Here is a 20,135-nt window from a genome sequence, read left to right on the forward strand (position 1 = left end):
CTTCTGTTATGTCAAGCAAAAAAACCTGCTGTTCTTTTGGATGATCCCAGCAGAATATTCTTGTGAGGGGTAACTTCTGTATCTTCTTCCCTTAAAAGCGATACAATAGATACTGTAACTGTCCACTGCTGCTTCAGTCATTCACGTGTTGGGAAAGAAACCATTACTTTTTAAAAACCTGGCAAAAAGGTTTAAAAGAAACCTTGCCAAACCTTCTGCTAGAAAAATGCATGGAAGTCTTCCTTTGCCCAAACTACTACTGAAATTCATTTGTGTTTACTTGACAGGTGTGCTACCAGCATTGAATAGCTAATAAATGTAAAGTGCAAGATGAAGACCTTTAGTTTGTATTACCCTAAATGTTAAGACTGTTGTAATAAAGTCCAAATGCTATTTTGTGTTAGTGTTATTTGTTGACACATTACTCATTCTTGAGTGTTGGGAACATAAACTGCTTCTGGTTGTTCTCTTGGCAGTTGAATATTAGGGCTATTATTATTTCATGCTGCGGTATTAACTGCAGATGGCTTAGCTGTCTGCCATCCTCTGCAGGTTTTAAAGCCTAGTGATGCCGTAGTGAATGTAGGAAGAGAAAAATGTGAAACTGAAACCTGGAGTGACTAATAATTACAATTTGGTGTGTGTATGAGAGAAGAGGAACAGCTGAGATGTTTTCTGTAACACATTGTACTTCTGCTCAAAATTAATTAATTCAGGCAATGAAAAACTTTGCACTTCATCATATAGAAGCTCAAACTAATGAAGGTGAGAAGAGATTATGTTGCTGAAAGTGTAGATTAATAGCAATAAAGTAATAATAAAAGATGTGTGTGATGTGTAGGTTACTAAAGCTGAAGGTCAGTCCTCAGCACGGTGTCTCCAGTGGAGATGTGACTATAATAAGGATGTTGCTGTGGGTGGGAAGCCTGGTTTTGCAGTTCTCTCTGCCCTACAAGGAGCTGCAGGGATGTACTGGAAGTCTCTCCTGATTGCTGGGGTGTTACATTGAGTCACAGTATTAATTATAGCTCCTGGATGAACTGCTCAGGTCATGGTGTTCAGCTTGTCAAAACATTGGTTCCACACAGTGCAGGCAGATGACTCAGGCAGAATCAAAGGCTGGCATTTGCCATTACACTGAGGATTGAGTGGAAGATTTTTGGTGGATGTCAGTGACAGATGACATGAACTGAATATTTGTGCTAGGAAACCATTACCCTAAAGAGAAATATGTTACTGCATCATTTTACAATCATAGAATCATGTAGGCTGTAACAACCTCTTAAGGTTATCAAGTCCAACCAATAACCCATCACTGCCATGTCCACCTCTAAACTATGTCCCCAAGTGCCACATCTACATGTCTTTTAAATAGTTTCAGTGATGTTGACTCTGCTCCGCTTCTCTGGGCAGCTTGTTCCAAATGCTTGACACTCCTTGGCATTAAAAAAAAAAAAAATCAGCGTCCAGTCTAAACCTCCCTTGATGCAACTTGAGGTTGTTTCTTGTCTTGTCAATTTTTTGGAGCTTGGTGGACTTGATCTTCTCTTTTCAGGCTTGAAAAGATGGTTCTTTTCACAGTGAGTGTCTCAGGGGCATTTGATGCACAGCCACTAGTATTGAGTGGCTGACCTTTTTTATTATTCTTAAATTGGAAATGAGAATGTAAGTGTTGTATGAAATGCATCAGTGCAAATGCATCCTCAAATTCTATAGATTTTGAGGAATTTGGATACAGAATTTGGACACCATAATAAAGTAGGCATGCAGTTGACTATGCAGGGTGCAAATTTCAAGCATAACCAGTAATATGCTGTGTCTCATGCAACACAAAATTATTGGAATTCGTGAGCTTCTCATATATGATACTGTTTGTTTTGTTTTTCCTGTCTGCACAGGATTGAAAGAAACAGTAGTGGAGGAGGAAGAGATGAATGTTTTAAAGAGTACCAAATATCTGTACACAGAAGTCATTGCTTGGTTTACACAGAGCATGGCTTCATTTGGTAATAGACATAACCAGCAGGAAGAAAACACAATGCTTTGCTGAAATATTACTTTTAACAGGGAAATGCTGTAGTTGCACATTGCTCTCCCTTTCTACAGATTCTGTCAGAGGCTGATATTTCACTGTGCCTGAATGACTGATAAACATTGTGTGGGAAGCTGCTGCTTACCTGTCTATTCCAGTTATATTTACTTCCTTATGGAGAGATGGAATGTGAACCTTCTCTGTTTGTGGAGACCAAAGCATTTTTTGGACATGTTTATACTAGAATAAAAATATACTGGAGGATATGAAACAACTAGAATTGCCTTTTTGTTTGCCCTGTTTGAACTCCCACCACATAAGCTTAATTATGCATTTTGAGGTGAAGACTAAATAATGAAACTTTCAGGAACACTCAGAATTCACCCGATTTTTACTGCAGTGGTTTCACGATGGTTTTCCATATTTTTTAACAGAAAAAGTAGTTAGACCAGTGCTGAGCACATGTGAAAATCCTACCTGTAAAATGTGCATTTGAATGATATAAAAGATTCATACCTTTTTTCAAAATGCCTTAGGAGATCAGCTTAACACGGAAAGTATTTTATTGCTTAAGAGATAAACAATTGCAGCAACCAGAACCCAAGAGTGTTTTTAATTTCAATAAAAAAACCCCACAAAAGGTCATCTAGTGCTTTAAAGTGTTGGTGCAGAAATCAGAGCGAGGCACTGCAAACCCACGCGTCTTTTGCAGCCAGACTTCTGTTCTAGGTTGTTCTGTTTTTGCGTGTGAGAGTCACCGCACAGCATCTGTTAATGCATCACTGAAATGGAAGCGCTCGTACCTGCGGGGGAAGGGGTGGGATGCGCTGTGCTTGCTCATCCCGCCTGTCCCCGTGTCCCGGCAGGCCAGCGTGCAGCGATATGTCACGATATGTCACGGTGGCACAGAGAGGTGGCCGGGCAGCAGCTGCCTTTGCCAAGCACCTTGTTTGGAGCCGTGGCTGCTCCGCACACGGCTATTTGTGGCACGGAGTGGAATGCTCCGCGGGCTCGGCTGGCCAGCGAGCCGTCTCTGTAAGAGTCCCTGCCTGCCCCTGGCAGCATGGGCAGCCAGGCTGGAAGGCTGTGCAGGGAGAGCAGCGTGGAGTGAGGCGGCAGTCATCCTTCAGCAGGGATCAGGCACTGCGCCTGGTTTTGCTGTTGTTTACCAAAGCCCTTCTGGTAACCGCAGTGGAACACTTCTCCCTCCCTCTTCCACCGTTTCCTTCAGCACCTTCCCCAGCGCCAGTTTTGGCTCCTGATAGGATCCTCAGTGTGCCCAGAGCAGACTGTCTATTTCTTTCATACCTACCTTTTCTAGTTAGACACTCAACTTCTTTTCTCCCTAACACTGCATTACAACAGACTGCTTGCTATGTTTTATCCTATATTCCAAGGGAAGCTGCTGCTGCTGCAGAACAACCCCTTATATGCTTCTCACTCCCCATGGGCAGCTTCACCTCAGAGTAACCTAGAATTCCCTAATGAAAATGCAGTGTATTTTTAACATTGTATTTCAGATCTTGGCAGCATGCCTCCTACAAAATGTCAGAAAAGAGAGGGATGGCCAGCTGCTCTGGATTTGTGGATTACCAGACCTCCACAGTAGAAGCTGTGTTTTGCTTCAGTAGCATATCGGACCATTTTAAACTCCTGTCAAACATACACCATGGAAAAAATTGGGAGTCATTCCTCCAGCAGCAATGGTAGTATGACTGGAGAACCAGGCAGCTTCTACTTATTGCACATATGGAATCCTGTTACTTTGAAGGACTTCTGGAAGGAGTTACTTCAAAATAACAGGAAAACTAGGAAGATAAAAACAGGCTTTTTGGATGGACATCTTACTGCACTAATTTGCTGTACTACTTGCTTTGCTACAGCCATGCAGAAGACTGCATAGTAGCAAGCTGAAGAAGCAATTAAAAGTTTTCTTGTTGACCAAAGAGGCAGCAGAAGTGGCTTCCAACCATATTGGTCACCTTTGGAATTCAGGTTACTGCAAAATTGTGGTAGTCCACCAGGAGAAAGTCTCTACAGGGCACTTTTGATTTGCAGCAGCATCTTCCCAGGAGAATTGTCTGTGATCTGGGACAAAATACAGGAAAAGAGTTGGGAAATTGTTGAGAAAATAGTGATAAGAGGAAGAGATAGGCTGACTTGCTGTTTATTATCTTAGTGGCTTGGTGCACCTATACTAATCCTGGATAAATCAGCATTTTTAGTCCACTGCAGTCAGTCTCACTGAAGTGTTTTATACCCACAGAAGCTCAGCACTGACCTGTGCAAAAAGTGTTGGGAAGCAAGAGGAAGAAGAACTGGCATCACTATACCTGCATGTCTGTTGGCAGACACTGCACATTTTCATCACTCATGTTTCAGAGAATGCAGAAACCTTTTATTCCAGGAGTGCAGTGGTGCTCTGGCAAGATCTTTGTAGCCTTGGGCTACAACCTGATAATTGCTTCATCTGCAGTTTGCCCCATGACAGATAAAAATAGGGTTTGAGCTGCAGCCAGGCTGTGTCAGTGGTGAGGGTGCAGCCTCCTTAGCCTGTTAGAGCTTGACTCCTGGTAGCTCTGGCATAGGGTGAATAATCACACCTACAGACAGGCAGATGAAGAGGGTCATGCTGCCTGGGTTCCACCTACGCAGGGAAATAGCTTGCCTAGGGGGTTCTCCTTGTTGAGTGGAAGTGAAGGAAAGACACTGACCCAACCCATTCTACAAATTTGTCAGCAGAAGCAGCAGCATAGGACTCAGCATTGGCTGAGCTGCAGGAAGGTGGCTGCTGGCAAGCTCAGGCCTGCATGGAGAGTGGCGTGTGGGCTGCTGTATGCTTGCTGAACAAGCTGTCCTAGCTGGTGATGAGAGATATGGCCAAAAACCATCACCAGCCAGATCCTCTGTGGCAGGTCCTAGGGAAGGTGCAGGTATATTAAGAAATTGTAGCCTTGACTGGACATTCTGTCATATCCTGTGAGAATACAAGAGGAAATGGCCTCAAGATGTGCCAGGGGAGGTTTAGATTTGAGATCAGGACAAATTTCTTCACGGAAATGTTGTCAAACACTGGAACAGACTGCCCAAGGAAGTGTTAGCATCACCATCCCTAAAGGTATTTAAAGGATGTATAGATATGGCACCTGGGGACATGATTTAATGGTGAATGTGGCAATATTAGATTAATGGTTGTACTAAGTGGTCTTGAGGTCTTTTTCAATCTAAATGATTCTATTATTCTCTGATCTTAGTTCTAGTTTCTCTATTTGTTCCTGTTACTCATCTCCTTCTTGTCATCCTCTGCTTCCTCATGCCCCCTCACTGACTGGCAGATTCTTCAGCTACCACTGTGCTGTGTGTCACGAGCACAAAGTGCATGCAGTTCTGCAGTTCAACTGATTGCTAACAAGGCTGAGACAGTTCAACACAAAAGTTAGTTACTCCAGAGGGCTTCCCAAAAGCCTTCCTTTTCTGCAGTTAGGAAGTGCTGGAAGCTGAGTATCCCAGATCTGCGACAAGCACTGTGCTTCAAAGAGGGAGAGCTTGAAGGAGTCTGAATTATTAGCTGCAAATCTTACTTCAGTTAGTGTTGTTACATTGGATTGTTGTTCTAAATGCAGCACATCACTGGAAATGAAGGTTTGGTTTTCCTCCATAAGTGCCCATTATGGCATGCCTGTCAGTTTTGTTAAAGGCCTGAGAAACACAACAGAAATGAAACCATCTGCCTGTACCTACCCCTTGTCTGAAGTACTGACAGGAGGAAAGACAATAAATAGATAAATTCAACACATATGACTTAGAAGACACAAGTGGAGCATTAAAGGTCATTTTTACAATGTAATTAAAACACTATGGGCATTAAAGCAATATTTACCTGGAGATAGGAGTCTTCTGTTCCTGCTTTCCACTGTTGGTTTTCCCATGGTAAAATATTGTTGGACTCTGCCTCCATGCCCCCTCAGCAGAAAGAAGCTGCAGCCAAGTTTGGTGGTGAATTTATTTGCTTACATGGGTTACTCACACCACAGCTCTCCTGGGCAGCTTCTGTCAGCAGCCAGCAGCAAAGACCATTTCCAGCATCCAAGTTTACACGAGGGCCTGGCAGGGGAGTGTTCTCCTCTGTGCACAGCCAGCCTCAGTAAATCTCAGTGTGACAGGCTCGCAGCCCTGCCGCTGAACTTTTAACTTGAAGCTCTAGCAGGGTGCTGAGTAGCTCCAGCTACATGACACGAGCTGTGAAAGTAAATCACTGCGCTGGGAACAAGGGGAAGTCCAGCATATTGTTTTGCAGACTTTGCCTACAGCTCCTTTGCAGTGTAAGGATAGAATATACACACCTGGGAAAGCAGTCAGAGCGAGATGGACTTCCAGCACAGAACTCAGCCCTTCCCCATCCCAGAGGATGAAGAGGTTGCATACAAGGTCGCTCCCAATGCTCACAACTCCGCGAGAAATGAAGGCGAGAAACCAGTGTCAAAACTGCAACGTAGGCACAGTGAAACAAAACTCTACAAAGAGTTTTGTGACTTTTATGCAAAATTGTAAGTTTGTTCTGTTCAGCTTTGGGGTGTAACTGCAGTGGCATTACTGGTTTATTGTACATAATGTATTTTATTATCTGAGGTTCAGGCTGTGCAAGCTGTTCTCTCATCCAACCTTTGCCACTGTTCTGCTTGAGACATTGCCAGTTGTAACTATCAACTAAAATTTGAATTGTTACTTTAAATTTCATCATTAATTGCATCAGAAACTTTTACCAGCAGTAAAAATGATGTTGGAATTTTTAAAGTAGTCTCTCTGCCTTCAGGTTGTTTGCCACTTATTCTGGGCAAATGGATAAACTGCTTCATTAATGCAGGAGTATTACGTACTTCACTAGTTTTACACATATGATGTGCTTCAAAGTGAAGCACTTTTTCCTGAAGAGGTAAACTGTTTTTATTTGGTCTTGAACTTTGTATCATGTTTTTTCTTGGATTATACTTTATGTGCAGCAGTGCTTAGCATCCTTAATGCTAGAGCACTGTTGAAGTGGTGATGAAAGATCCCAGTTTCTCTTGTGATTATTCTTCATTTAGATTGATAAGGAGGATGGGGAAATGGGCTGAAGTTTTGCCCCACAGAAAGCATACACAGTCCATGAAGACCATTGGTGAGCCTAATAGTTGATCACAGTTTATGTGTATAGTCAGTGCAGTTTGTCCATAGGTCTGTCTGTTATGTATGGGTTAGACCATCCTGCATCTGATCTTCATATGAAGTTTGCCCACTGATTTCACTCTGAGGGCAGTGGATATTTGGATTGCAGTTGGCATTTTCCTCATCTGCCAAGATCAAAAGAGAGAGAAAAAAATGTGCCAGCTAATAATAACATGTCAGATGTGACCTTGTGTAGGGCTCGTCTGTGTGACAGAGTAAGAAATAGATAAAACACATTCCTTTTGAACCACGTGCTAGGTGTTTGCTTGCTCCCTTGGATGGTGTGCAAGGAATGAATTCAATTCCTGTTGAACATAGTGGGAGCCCAGAGGTCTTATCCTCTTGAAGGGATAAGAAGGAAGGCTTGGCATCTTGCAGAGGACTTTGGGCTTTGCACTTACAGGCACAGCATGATAGCTGTATCAAAATGTGTGCATGCATGCACATGTGTTTCAAATAATGTCACTTGTCTAATAACCTTCCAGATAAATTTTGAGTCAGTGGTTTTGTCAGCTGACATCACATTGTAATGAAACTAGACCATTGCCCTATATTTGCTCTCTGCTATCACATTATACTAGGGCAGTGGGATGATCCTGAAAGGCAGAGCTTTGAGTCTAGATATGAGTGACAAAATGTTTGCAAAGGAAAAATCAAAAGAGCCTTTTTTTGGATTTAATTAACTGAAGCACAGCTGTACTGTCTTCTGCAGATGTGGACAGCTACCACACTGCCATTTTTTTGGTCCTGTGCCTTTGAGAAGCAGCCAAGGTTGCTGTTTCAATATTTCCTTGCATCCCTGGCATGGGTTTGCTGGCTTTGTTGGCCTGTGTGTTGGGCGCTGTGGGGCAGCCAGAGCATTCCCACCCTACCCCTTGGCCCTGGAGTGGACTGGCAATGATGAGCTGAACTCCCTGAGATAAACCTTAACAAACCAATCAAAAATCCCATTACTTCAAACTAAATTTGTGAAATTACTTCAAGCTATGCAGAGCTCATATAAAGGATAATTATTTAACTACTCTGTTTCTCAGTAATATCTGCCAGACCAGATCCTGCACTTTGTCACATTGTTTATTTAGAGCTCTGAACTAATGCCATTATATATGTGTATTTTAGAATTTATGTATGTATATATTAGAATTAGTTTACAATAAATTGTTTCTTTTCCTGTGTGATGCCAGTCCTCCATCATTAATATTTCCCCTTGTTTTCCGTAATACTAATGTATATCATAATTTTTACAGTACTTTGAATTGCCTGTCTTTTTTCATCATAAAAAGCCTGTAAATGTGTGTATTGACAACATTTCTGTTTGGGGTTTTCAGTTAGTTAGAGTGTATCACAGGGATTTTGTTGCTAAAGAGTTAGGGAGCAGGGAGAAGTGGTAGCTCTATTTCTGAGGAGGTGACCCAAGCCAAGAATTTCATTGAAAAACTTGTGTTGAGCAGCTTAGCATTAGGGTGATGCAGTTTGGCCTGGTGGGGGGGGGAAGACCCACAACCAGTGTTGTTGTCTATTTAGGCTAATTTTCTTTTTTCTTTTTTTTTGTTTTGAATGACAGCAACATGGCTAATGCGCTTGCCAACGCCATCTGCGAGCGCTGCAGGGGGGGCTTTGCCCCTGCCGAGAAAATTGTCAACAGCAATGGTGAGCTGTACCACGAGCAGTGCTTCGTCTGCGCCCAGTGCTTCCAGCAGTTCCCTGAAGGGCTCTTCTATGAGGTAAGCAGGGCAGAGGAGCCCTCCTGTCCCCAGACCCCCTCTTGAGCCTTCATTCCCATGGCAGAAGTAGGTGGCCAGCTTAGAAAGTCCCATGGGAGGATCTGGGCTCTGAAAGAAAAGGAGACAAAAAAACCAGGAGCATTTCTGTGCTAATTTGGAGGACATCAATGTATATAAAGTTCTTTAAATGTGTACCTCAGTGTTATCAGCGCTGAGAGAAAAATTCCTGGAGATCTTTTTCTCAGTGCAAATTTTTTCCCTGAAACTTGTGAATCTGATGTATCATACCAGAAATACATAGGAGGAGACAGTCATATAGAGGAAAATCCCCTCATCCTGTGGTCCATAGGAGGTTTATCACTGAGTTGAGTGAGTCCAGTTGGGAAAAGAGATGATCTGTGTTTGAGCATGCTCTGATCCAGACAGGGCCAGTGTAAGATCAACTCTTAAGTTTAACAGTCTAGAGCATTCAAAATTATCAGTTCTTAACACACTTTCAGGGGTTTAAGACTGATCACATTAATATTTCTCCAGGTTTATTTGCCTCAGATTAGGAGGGTATTTTGGAATAGGTTTAATTTTCTTTTACGTTCCCCTATCATGGGAATTCAGAATGTGGCTCAGCACAAAGTGGTAGTAAAAGCTCTAGACTGGTTCATAAAATACAAAGTGATTAGTATAGGGAACAATAGATTGTGTGAGTCAGGGAATTACTGTCAGAGACATAAGGCCCTGCTCGAGGAGCTTACAATCCATTTTAGGGTAGCAGTTACAGGATTTGTGTCATATGATGATCTGAAAAGGAAAACGAGCAGAGTGTAAAAAGAACAATTCTGTGCTCTCTCATACAGGTGTCATCCTTTGGCAAGAGCACAATAGTTTATCTTCCATAGAAGCATTTCTAATTTTACAGAGCTGTGCTATGTGGTGATGAGGAGAGGCTGAGGGAGGAGTGTGGATTGCAAAAGAGACTGGCTAAGGGGATTCCTGGGGATTTGCTTTTTCTCACCTTGTTTGAGGATCAAAAGGCTCTAGGGATAGTGTTACAGAAATTATAGTAAATTAGCCTCTAGTGTTCCATAAGACATCAAAAGCTGAGCTGCAAGGCAGAATTAATTAAATAGAAACAAAAGAACACCCCCCTAGATACTTAAGTTGCATTACAGTTGTTAATATATACTGAGCTGACTTGGGAAAGAGTCCATCCTGACACTTTAAAACCTGAGGCAAATGTAAAGTGATAGGAACGTTTCAAAACTAAAATATTTGTAATTATGTTCATAAAATTGTCTTAAACCAGTAAAATGTATTTTCTCTTAATAATGAATACTTTTTTCATTCTTTTTGTGACTCAAAAAACCAGTAAGTGATTCTAGGGACCTCTTTCAGAAAGTGGAATGGTCCTTAAAGATAAAAGTTTGGGAAATCATGCTCTAGGCAGCCTGTATCTTCTAGAGGAGACTACAGCAGAAAAAAAGTCTGACTTTTGGACATAGTTCAGGAATGTTGTAATCTCTCTGTGTTGCTCATGGGTGGCCATACCTGAATCTCTGTGGTAGAAGAGGCAAGTATCCTAGTGGTGCTTAGATACACTGGATGTAGGCATTTTGCTTCCTACTGCTACCTTGTCAACATTCATATTCATGATGATTGGTCTTTGAGCACTCTCTTACTGAAACATGCTGCTCTCAAAGACAGTAAGTCAGAAGTGAGTGCCAGTAGATTGTCCCAGGAATTAAAATAACACTGTGTGCTAAACATGTTTTGGCTAATGTTGCTAGGGGGTTTTTTTCAGCCTAGGTACCCTGAGAAATGTTGCATGGAAAGTGGAAGGTTTCAGTTATGGATAGATACTTCTTGCCACAATTATTACACAGGTAAAATAACATTGGATAGGCTGAGTGTACTGGCCCTGTTCAGACTCAAGAAGAGAGGACTGAGAGAGAACCTCATCAATGTGAATAATTATCTGAAGGGAGGGTGTCAGAGGAGGAAGCCAGGCTCTGCTTGGTGGTGCCAAGCAATTGGAAAAGAGGTAATGGGCAGAAGTTGATGCACAGGAAGTTCCACCTGATCAGGGGAAGAACTTCTTTACTGTGCACTGGTACAGGTTGCCCAGAGAAGTTGTGGTCTCCCTCACTTGAGATACTTAAGAATCATCTGGGTGCAGTTCTGTGCAGTGTATTCTAGGATGACCTTGCTTGAAGAGGGAGGTTGGAGCACATGACCTCACCTCCAATCTGACCCATTCTGTGAGAGGAAGGAAAGCCCTCAGCAGGTAGAAGGTGGGCTTAGGTTGGTGAGTGCTCAGGAGTGGCTGACAGTGCTCAGAGGACTCTAGAGAATCTGTATCACTGTCAAGAAAAACTGTGACTGGAGAAGATGGGCATTATCTGGAGGTGTGGCCAGATAATGTGTTTTTCTGAGCAGGTTCTGTGGGTAAACACAGGCATTGTTGGTTGCCCAGCATGAGCTTGTGTTTACTCTGTGCCTGGTTTAGCTAAGCTAGTATTTCTTGGAAATGATTTCCAGCTCTTAGCAATTAGGAAGGCAAATATTGTTCCCCTGCCTATTGCAAGCCTTGCAGGGTTCCCCCAGTTAGTCATTAAGCTGCTTATCACACTTGCTGTCAAACACTGCCATGATAAGCCTTCACACTGTGTTCCGCGGGTGGGGGTGGAGCTGGTCAGGTCTCCTGTGCTGCAGGACTGATCTCTGGGCTGCCTTGCAAGCCCCCTTATCAGCACAGCTCGCTGTGTGCAGCACTGGAGCCAAGTCACTCACAGGCACAAGTGGTGCCCTTCCACTTCTTAGAGTCTGCACAGCATAGCAGGGGTTTTGTGGATGGCCTCTTGTATTAGAAATGATAGTTTGGATTCCTGACACCTGCGTGCCTAACGTTGCACAGAAACTGTGGGTATGGTGTATTTGATTTGTGCTTCAGTTTGCTCAGTAACATCATTTTAGCAAGGTTTTTTTATGCACTCAAGCTAAACAAAAATTAGCACAAGTAGATTCCAGTAGAGTTCTCTGTTCTTTGCTGTTGGGTGTGAAGTGGTAGCAATTCTGGTCTGCTTCTACTCCACCACCTGGAAGATGTGTATTCCCTAGAGCTGTTATTGTAGAATTTCTCTACAGGTAGCAGTGCACGGTCCTGTACTAATGGCAGAACAGATGTTCATGTTTGTTTCCATTCTCGAGTATTTTCTTAAAATGGTTTTTACCAAAAGCTGCCTTAGAGAAACAATCTCTAAAGTCTCAGTTTTTGTGCATGACTTTCCACTTAAGTTAGCTAAAAACATGCAGGTAAGCTGGGGGTTATTTCACAGTGAGATGTTTTATGCAGGGCCATTCACCTCACGGACCTTCAGCACACAACAGCGAAACACTTACTTCTAAATTATGTACTGTAAGGTTTGTTACAGAAGCTCAAGGCTTTCTGTGATAATAACTGCTGGGTCATCCACAACGGGCAGCACAAAGGAGCAGAGGTTGAAAATAGAAACAAGACTGAATGGAAAACAACCTGCCTGACGAAAACAGAGAGGGGAAGAAAACCTGTTTGGTCTGTTCAGATCAACATGTGGTGGCTTTGAAATCCAAGCAAACCTAAGCATCCCCCAGTGGACCACCTGTTTAAACAGATCAGGAAGCTTTCAAATTTTTTTTCTGTTTGGAAAGGATTTTATCATGCAGGAAGCAAGCACAATTCACAATGAATGAGTAATTTCCATTACTCCTTGAGAAAGTAATAGCCCTGTATCTCTCAAAAAAATTTTTTTTTAATTAAAAAGTAATCTGTTTTAGAGTATTACACTGGAATAGCACTTGATAAATTTCTGACAGAGACTTCTGAAAAGGTCTGTACTGAGTTAATATCTTTCTGTTCCTAATAGGTGCAATTCAGGTTTGGCACAGGAATTTTCTAACCATAAATATCTAGTGAAATGTTTTATTAGATCCCTATCCTGCCAGCTGCAAAAGTATTTATTATATTTATATTATATTAGATTCTTGTCATTTCATATTATACAACAGGTGATCTTGAACCACATTTCTCTATTTTCTGTCTATGCACAAATACTTACTTTATGGGTAGTATTTTGTTCTACTCACTTGGTTTTGTCTTAGGCCCAGTGAAAAGAAAGAAGCAAGGTTTCCTGCTGTCCACCTTGTTCCACTGTTTAAACTGAGACATTCAAATTCAAACATTTTATAGCATACCTGATATTGTCTACCTGGTATTGACATGCTCATTGGCATTTGTGTCTAATAATAATGGTGCCTGAAGGTATCTAAACATTTCCCTTCATTTCAGCTCATATTTGCCTACATGTTTTTACATATTCTTTGGCTAAGCTACTAATGCAGTGCTGTTAAATCTTTTTATTCCATATGGATTTTTTTTTTCCACGGGAGCTTGAACTGTAGCTGAACTTACATAAGCTGTGATAAAATTCAAATCCCTTAAAATAAATTTAACTTGATCGATGTAGTGAACTTTACTCTTTAATATTTGGACTTGATTATTTTAAGGATCTTTCCCAACATAAATGATTTTATGATTCTATGAAATAAACATCATGAAGGAAAAGGCTTATTTCCCTTCATGTTTTGGCTGAACTGCTCCATAAATTGCAAAGATTTCTGCCCCTGGGTGTTCTTCCTACCCCAACCTCTACCCTCTGGTATGCTGGGTCATTCTGGCAGGAAATGTAGAATGAGGAAGACATCAAATAGGTTTGAGGAAAATGCTTCTCCCCTCCTGCTGGCCGAGACTGTTTGTTAGCTAATTTCCTGCTCAGAATGTGTTTGGTTGCTTCAGTTTCAGTAGTCTGTCAAAATTCAGATGTCTCTTGTGATGTAAATGGGTGACAGAAAATGCCTTACACTCTCAGCAGTACTGGAGAAATGGTGTGCTATTAACACTACATGCTAACTAGTAGGTGAATTAAGGTGGGTGGATGTAATGCCTAGCACATGTAGCTCAAGGTCTGGTTGCTTTTGCTCAGCCCCTCTTGTTTTACTACCTAATTGTATCTGGAAACACAATAGGCTGTTACCGCATTTATGTTAAGTGCAAGTTCCTCATCCCTCTTTCTATTTTCAGTTTGAAGGGAGGAAGTACTGTGAACATGATTTTCAAATGCTTTTTGCCCCTTGCTGCCATCAATGTGGTAAGTTTTAAGGTGAAATACTTCACACTGATCACAAATGGGTGTGTCACTGGGGGAAGATGTACTGCCCTCGTATCTGTTTTCTGGGAGGTGCTTGTGTTCAGCTGAGCATCTGTACTTCAGGAATGAGCTGGACTTCAGAGAAACTGGGGAGTTGCCTTTTCTAAAGGTCATAAACCAGTAGGATTTAAAAATATTTTTAATAAATAATTTTTTAAATAAAGTTCTTTTAGTAAATAATTTAGCTGTTGAACCAATGATCCAATGCACAGACCATTCATAAACTCCTGATTGCATATACAATTATATATAATACTTGTGATTATTTATACCTGTACATCTCTATGCGCTGACATTTGTCCCTTCTCATGTAGCTGAAACCACGCAACAAGACTTTGTCATCTGCTTTGACTCTTGTAGCCCAGCTGTGCTGTCCTACTTCACAGAACCTGAGACAATATTCATCATCTAGTGTTATAATCAAGTGATGGTCAGCTGGGCCCTGCTGGTTTTTTTGAAACATACCTTTCAGGCTTCAGTGTCTAATGTCCATCCTACATGATACTGAGGGCTGCTTCTTATTTGCCACTGTTGATGTAGATTCTTGTGCATCTGCTGCACTGTAATCACTTGCATGTTTTCTTTTTCCCCCGTGTGTGGCACATTTTGCTGGGCCAGAGTTGGGAAGTTATTATGTGACTATTCCCTAAACTGCTCTGGAAGCCCTTGTGTTTCTTTGGCACCTTTGGCAAGGTGCTAAAACTTTAATTTATCTCAGTAAGGCCTTTCCTTTTGTGGAGGGAGGTGTTGATGCTAAGGGAGGTGTTGACCAAGGGAGAGGGAAGCAGATGCTATAGAACTGTGAATTTAAGGCTGCAGATGTGAACAAGCAGATGGAAATTAAGAAATTAGTTGGTGGCTATTTGTGAGGAGCTATGCTATTTCTCCTGCACAGTTGGCACAGCTCCACCTTCTCCTGTCCTCTCTCCTGGTATTGCCAGCTCCCTTAAAACATCATCAAGGTCCTGCCCAGAGCTGGGCTTTTCCACTGCTTGTACTTAATAAACACAGACAAAGTCATTGGGGCTGTTGTCAGTGATGGGGCCTTGAGCATTCCTGATGTGTCTGGAGTCCATTGGATTTGTTCTTGCAAAGCCATGACTTCATGGGGATGCTACAAAGTCACATGCTGGATGTTGTCATCCATACCTTTACCAGCCATTGGAGCTGTAACCAAAGCCTGAGGTCAGCCTCTGACAGCACTGGGAAGCTGAGCTCCCAACACATTTTGCACTGCCCAGAGCCCCTGTTACCCTGTCCATCAGTGTAGAGAGCAATCAGGTCACATGTGATGGACATCACTGCCTGTGCAGTCCAGTCACACTGCATGTAAAACACTACTTCTCACACTGTTTTTTTAATGCCTTGTGGTAGGTCAGAAGTTGTGTGTGTTGGATTTACTGTTCTGCAGCTTCACTGCACCTTTGCATTTGGACTCCATGGGAGTTTTTTTGCAGGATATTCACAGCCACCCAAGTTTAGTTCTGTTGTGCTTTGAGTATAGAATACCTTCAAGGCTTATCCTAGTGGAGTAGAAACCTCTGCTATGTACGTGACAAATTAATATTGTCATACTCTTAAAGAAGAGGAGAAAAATGATTAGGACACAAGAAAGCACTTACTTGGAGTATTAAGTACTCCATCAATTTCTTAACATTTTGAGAACAGATAAGTAAACCCAGTGAAAGGACCAAAATAGGATTATTGCAGGGAGAAGGTGGAGTGTGCATGTTGAAGGACTTGTACATAAATAGCAAAGGTCCTCTATCAGCAAAAATGTTTTCTTTTAACCCATAACAAAAAACAAAAAACAACCCCAAATTTCCAGGGTTTGGAATCAGAACTGTGATATTGGAAGGAATGTGTCCTACCAGATTTGGGGGTAAGGAAAGGAATGATGATTGTAGTCATTGCAGTGGTTAATTTGTGAGTTACTTTTAAGTTTGTCTAGTATGGTGTTTTGCATCCTGGTGTTGTGTTTCTTACAGGTGAGTTCATTATTGGCCGTGTTATTAAAGCCATGAACAATAGCTGGCATCCAGAGTGCTTCTGCTGTGATATCTGCCAGGCAGTATTGGCTGATATTGGATTTGTCAAGAATGCTGGCAGGTAAATCTCCATTCTTCCTTCTGTTAACTGATCATCAATTAAATGAACTAATAGTGGGACTGAGAGGTTTTGGTTCCTGAGGCTTTCCAGCTTGAATGGAGCATCTGAAGTATTTTCTGTGATATGGTCTAATCAGGCATCACAAAACCACAAGATCTTAAAATACTGACATTTTGCCTGCTTCAACAGCAAGTTTCATGGCAAACATTTTCTTTACCCAGTGACCTTTTGGGATCATTGTTATATGTAATAAGAGAGTAAACTTTCAGATAAAGAACCATTGTATTTTTTTAATATAAAAATGTTTACTTTCTTTTTCCAACTTCATTCTTCAATTTTGGTCTAGTTTGGCACCATATTTAATAACAATTTCTTAATGTTCAGTGGGACCCTTCACATAGCAGGATATTTTTGCCATCTATGATCAAAAGAATGTTTTACATGTGTATTATATGACCATTGGCTTCTTATGTATAATACAATATACAGAATTATCTACAGAAGGAGAACTTGTGTGCTCATACAGCTTCTAATCTAAATTTTTAAGATTTTGAAAATAAAACATTAATCAACAAGAATCTATAAGAAACTTTGTTTTCTGTGTTTCAATGCAGTTTTAACTCAGCTGAAGAAATGATACCCCTGTGGTGACAGAAAATTAAATGATCACCCGGAACGTGGGCAATCATTTTGGTGCTTTGAACTTGGTTTGCCTTAGCAAGGAAGTTGTTTTAACAAGACTCAAAAAAGAGCTGATTGAATTGAGGTTCTGAGAGATTTTTTGTTTATATTTTGCACTGTAGTACCTGGTAGCAATACTTACCTCTCTTTTTTTATGCCGTTTCAGACATCTCTGCCGTCCTTGCCATAACAAGGAAAAAGCCAGAGGCCTGGGAAAGTACATTTGCCAGAAGTGTCATGCTATTATTGATGAACAGCCTCTCATATTCAAAAATGATCCTTACCACCCTGATCATTTCAACTGTGCAAACTGCGGGTAACCTGAGTTCTGCAATGGGAAACAGGAAAATGCTGGCCTTATTTGCTTTAATTTAAAGTGGAAACTTGTCCTGTACAAATGACAAGAGGGGGTGGGGTTTGGATGTCTTGTGGCCAGATGTGTATTACTGCTTTTGGCTTGTGGGGTTCAGACAACAGCTGACCTACTGGGGAATAAAGAAAGATTGGACCCTGCAGGACAAGGCAGTACCTTACAAAATACCAAGTACTGGCACAGTTATCATTTCTATAGTAGTGAAATGATAGCTCACCATTCTGCTAAGAAGTGGCTCTTTTTTGTTGCTTGAATTACTATCTTGCCTATGTTTTTTTTCTTTTTTAGTTCAATGGCATCCAAACTTTGTTCTCTCTTTTTAAAGCCTGTCTTTTTTAGAAGCCTTCTCCCATCTCATTTTATCATCTTCCGGAAATGCAGCTCATGAAACTGCACATTTCTACATCCTGCGCTTATGCAGAGATGAGCATTGGAGCATGGAGCATTGTAGGACATAGCATGGATTCTTAGTTTATTTCTGCTGCAAAGGAAGCTACTATCTCAGTGCCACAGCAAAGGCTGATTTGAATAACATTATGTAGTGTTACATCAGTGGCAACCAGTTGAGAGTATTTGTGATTACAGTCCCTTTTAAGGTTTAGCTTAAGGTTCTCAGTATCTAGCCATGCAAATTACTAAAAAGTAGAGTTTAAAAGATTCTGCAACAGGAAATGAACAAGTCTAGCTCATGTGGGTCTGTAGTTCTTTTTCCCTGAAGTTTGATACAAGGAAAATGTAAGTAGATATAGAGGACTGCATTTTACTTTCAGTTGCAGTTATGCAAATCTAAAATAAACTGGTGATAAGTGCCAGAATACAAACCAAACATGTGCAGCTTTCACACACAGATTTGTGCTGCTTAAGCAGAATGACAATGTCAGTAGCTGTTTCCAGAGGGACTCACTGCACCTTGCTTTGCAGCCTGTTCTCAGCTGACTGAGATCAGAGCTGAACTGTGTTGAATTGTGTTATATTTGATGCTGCTGCATTACTGTAGTAAAAATATAATTTCTAAAGCAAATGCTGATTTTGGTTTTTTTTCACTTTTCACTTGAGAGTAGAAACTCTTTTAAGAGTTGACATTTTTGAGTGCCTTTATTTATGCTCTCAATTTATTCACTTCTGAACAGGAAGGAACTTACTGCTGATGCTCGTGAGCTGAAAGGAGAACTCTACTGCTTACCCTGCCATGACAAAATGGGTGTCCCCATCTGTGGGGCTTGTAGGAGACCAATTGAAGGCCGTGTGGTGAATGCTATGGGCAAACAATGGCATGTGGAGGTAAACATCAGATGCTAAATGATCTCTCTTACAAATGTAAACCTTAGCATATTTATCTGTGATTTTTCTGTTCAATTTCAATGAAAGGATTCTCAGAGTTTGCAGCAATGATTATAAATGCCTTCTCCAAATCCCTCTTCAACCTTACTGTGGCTGGTCTTCCACTATAAAATAGGAGTTACTTGAAGAGAGCTTTGACTGTGAAACTAAATCAGTAATTCAAAGGAAGCCCAGCAAGGTCCTTACAAAATAAAATTTCAGAGCTCAAAGCAGTACATGTGGAAAAGCAGTCAAATCTGTGCCAACCATGTCACTAAGCATCATAATACCACTAGGTACATATTTCTCTAACAGTTCATGTGAGAGTTCATATTTCAAGGCCACATACAAGATTTAGTTCCACATCTTCCATTTTAATTAGATAAATTGTTTATTTCTTCTGTTGTTTTGAAAAAATCTCCTCTAGGAAATGCTTTCTTCAGAAGGGTATAATGATAATGCAAATTATTTAACAACTCTTAATTCTGTTCATTGATAAAAATTGAGACTCTATTGCTTGATATTGTTTTGTAACTTTTAGATTGAAATGTTGAAGATATTAAAAGAATTAATATTTTAATGGCCTAAATGTAGAAACAAAAGTTTTAACTCTGTTTTTCAAGATGGCTTAGTAGACTTCAGCCATGTTCAAGGAGTGGACATGGTTATTTTGCTTTCCAGAAAAAATAACGTTACTTCCAAAAGATAAAAAAATGCATTGTAATTTTCTTTGTAGCATTTTGTTTGTGCAAAATGTGAAAAACCATTCCTGGGTCATCGTCATTATGAGAGAAAAGGCTTGGCATATTGTGAAACCCACTACAATCAGGTAAGGTTGCATATTTTTAAATGGCATTAATTGGTAAACTCACAAATAGGTTTTATTAGATACAGACGGAAAAACATGGACATTCTTCTGTTTTGTTAAAGGCACCTCTGGATGTAATGGCAATTAGCATGCTCTGTTGCATTTAATTATAGAGGTTTCCCTATTCATCTGTGGAGCATAAAAAAAGAAAACTGCAGGTATTTCACAAAGGCTGGCCAGGGCAATCAGCATCAAGTTGTTCTTCAAGCTTAGTGGTACTTAAATAGAGCTGTTACAGGGCTTTGACGTGTCTGTGGATCAGAGCAGCTAATGACAAGTAATCTCTCCTAAGAAAATAAAGATTTGCCACTCACTAAACTGCGTTTGGAGGCCCCAATGAGTGCCAGGTGTTTCCCTGCAGCTGCTGCTCTAAGACACTGTGTGTTGATGTGTGCTCCTGCTCAGACATTAGGCTAATAAAGACTTCCAAGACTAAATTTGTCAGAAGACACCCTCTAGTGACCACTTGCATTTATGTAGAAGTTACGTGTGGCAGCACCCCCCCTCTCCAGAGGCCCTTGGATGGGGAGCCACCCCACCATGCAGGGACATATTTTTCTTTGGAAGCCATCTGTGTCATGTCACA

The 20,135-nt window shown here is 41.1% G+C and overlaps 1 protein-coding gene and 1 long non-coding RNA gene across 8 annotated transcripts in view; one reads left to right on the plus strand and one right to left on the minus strand.

Annotated features, from left to right (window-relative positions):
- Positions 1-20,135, plus strand: part of LIMS1 (LIM zinc finger domain containing 1) — a 67,516-nt gene that overhangs the window by 41,974 nt on the left and 5,407 nt on the right. For 4 of the 7 annotated variants that reach the window (XM_074535888.1, XM_005487983.4, XM_074535887.1 and 1 more), the window contains exons 2-7: positions 8,802-8,961; positions 14,072-14,138; positions 16,187-16,307; positions 17,155-17,304; positions 18,492-18,642; positions 19,418-19,510. In XM_074535888.1, the coding sequence (XP_074391989.1) occupies positions 8,802-8,961; positions 14,072-14,138; positions 16,187-16,307; positions 17,155-17,304; positions 18,492-18,642; positions 19,418-19,510 (742 nt within the window). Of the gene's footprint in view, positions 1-6,184; positions 6,580-7,165; positions 7,191-8,801; positions 8,962-14,071; positions 14,139-16,186; positions 16,308-17,154; positions 17,305-18,491; positions 18,643-19,417; positions 19,511-20,135 lie in introns of those variants that run through there. The other 3 variants (XM_074535885.1, XM_074535886.1, XM_026794039.2) reach the window with 3 other exon arrangements.
- LOC141728254 (uncharacterized) lies at positions 911-6,216 on the minus strand. The gene is made up of 3 exons (XR_012579131.1): positions 5,913-6,216; positions 5,774-5,788; positions 911-4,120 (listed from the first exon to the last, which is right to left on the minus strand). It is a non-coding gene; the product is annotated as an uncharacterized LOC141728254 (long non-coding RNA).

Source organism: Zonotrichia albicollis, chromosome 2, assembly GCF_047830755.1.
Source record: "Zonotrichia albicollis isolate bZonAlb1 chromosome 2, bZonAlb1.hap1, whole genome shotgun sequence".
NCBI lineage: Eukaryota > Metazoa > Chordata > Aves > Passeriformes > Passerellidae > Zonotrichia > Zonotrichia albicollis.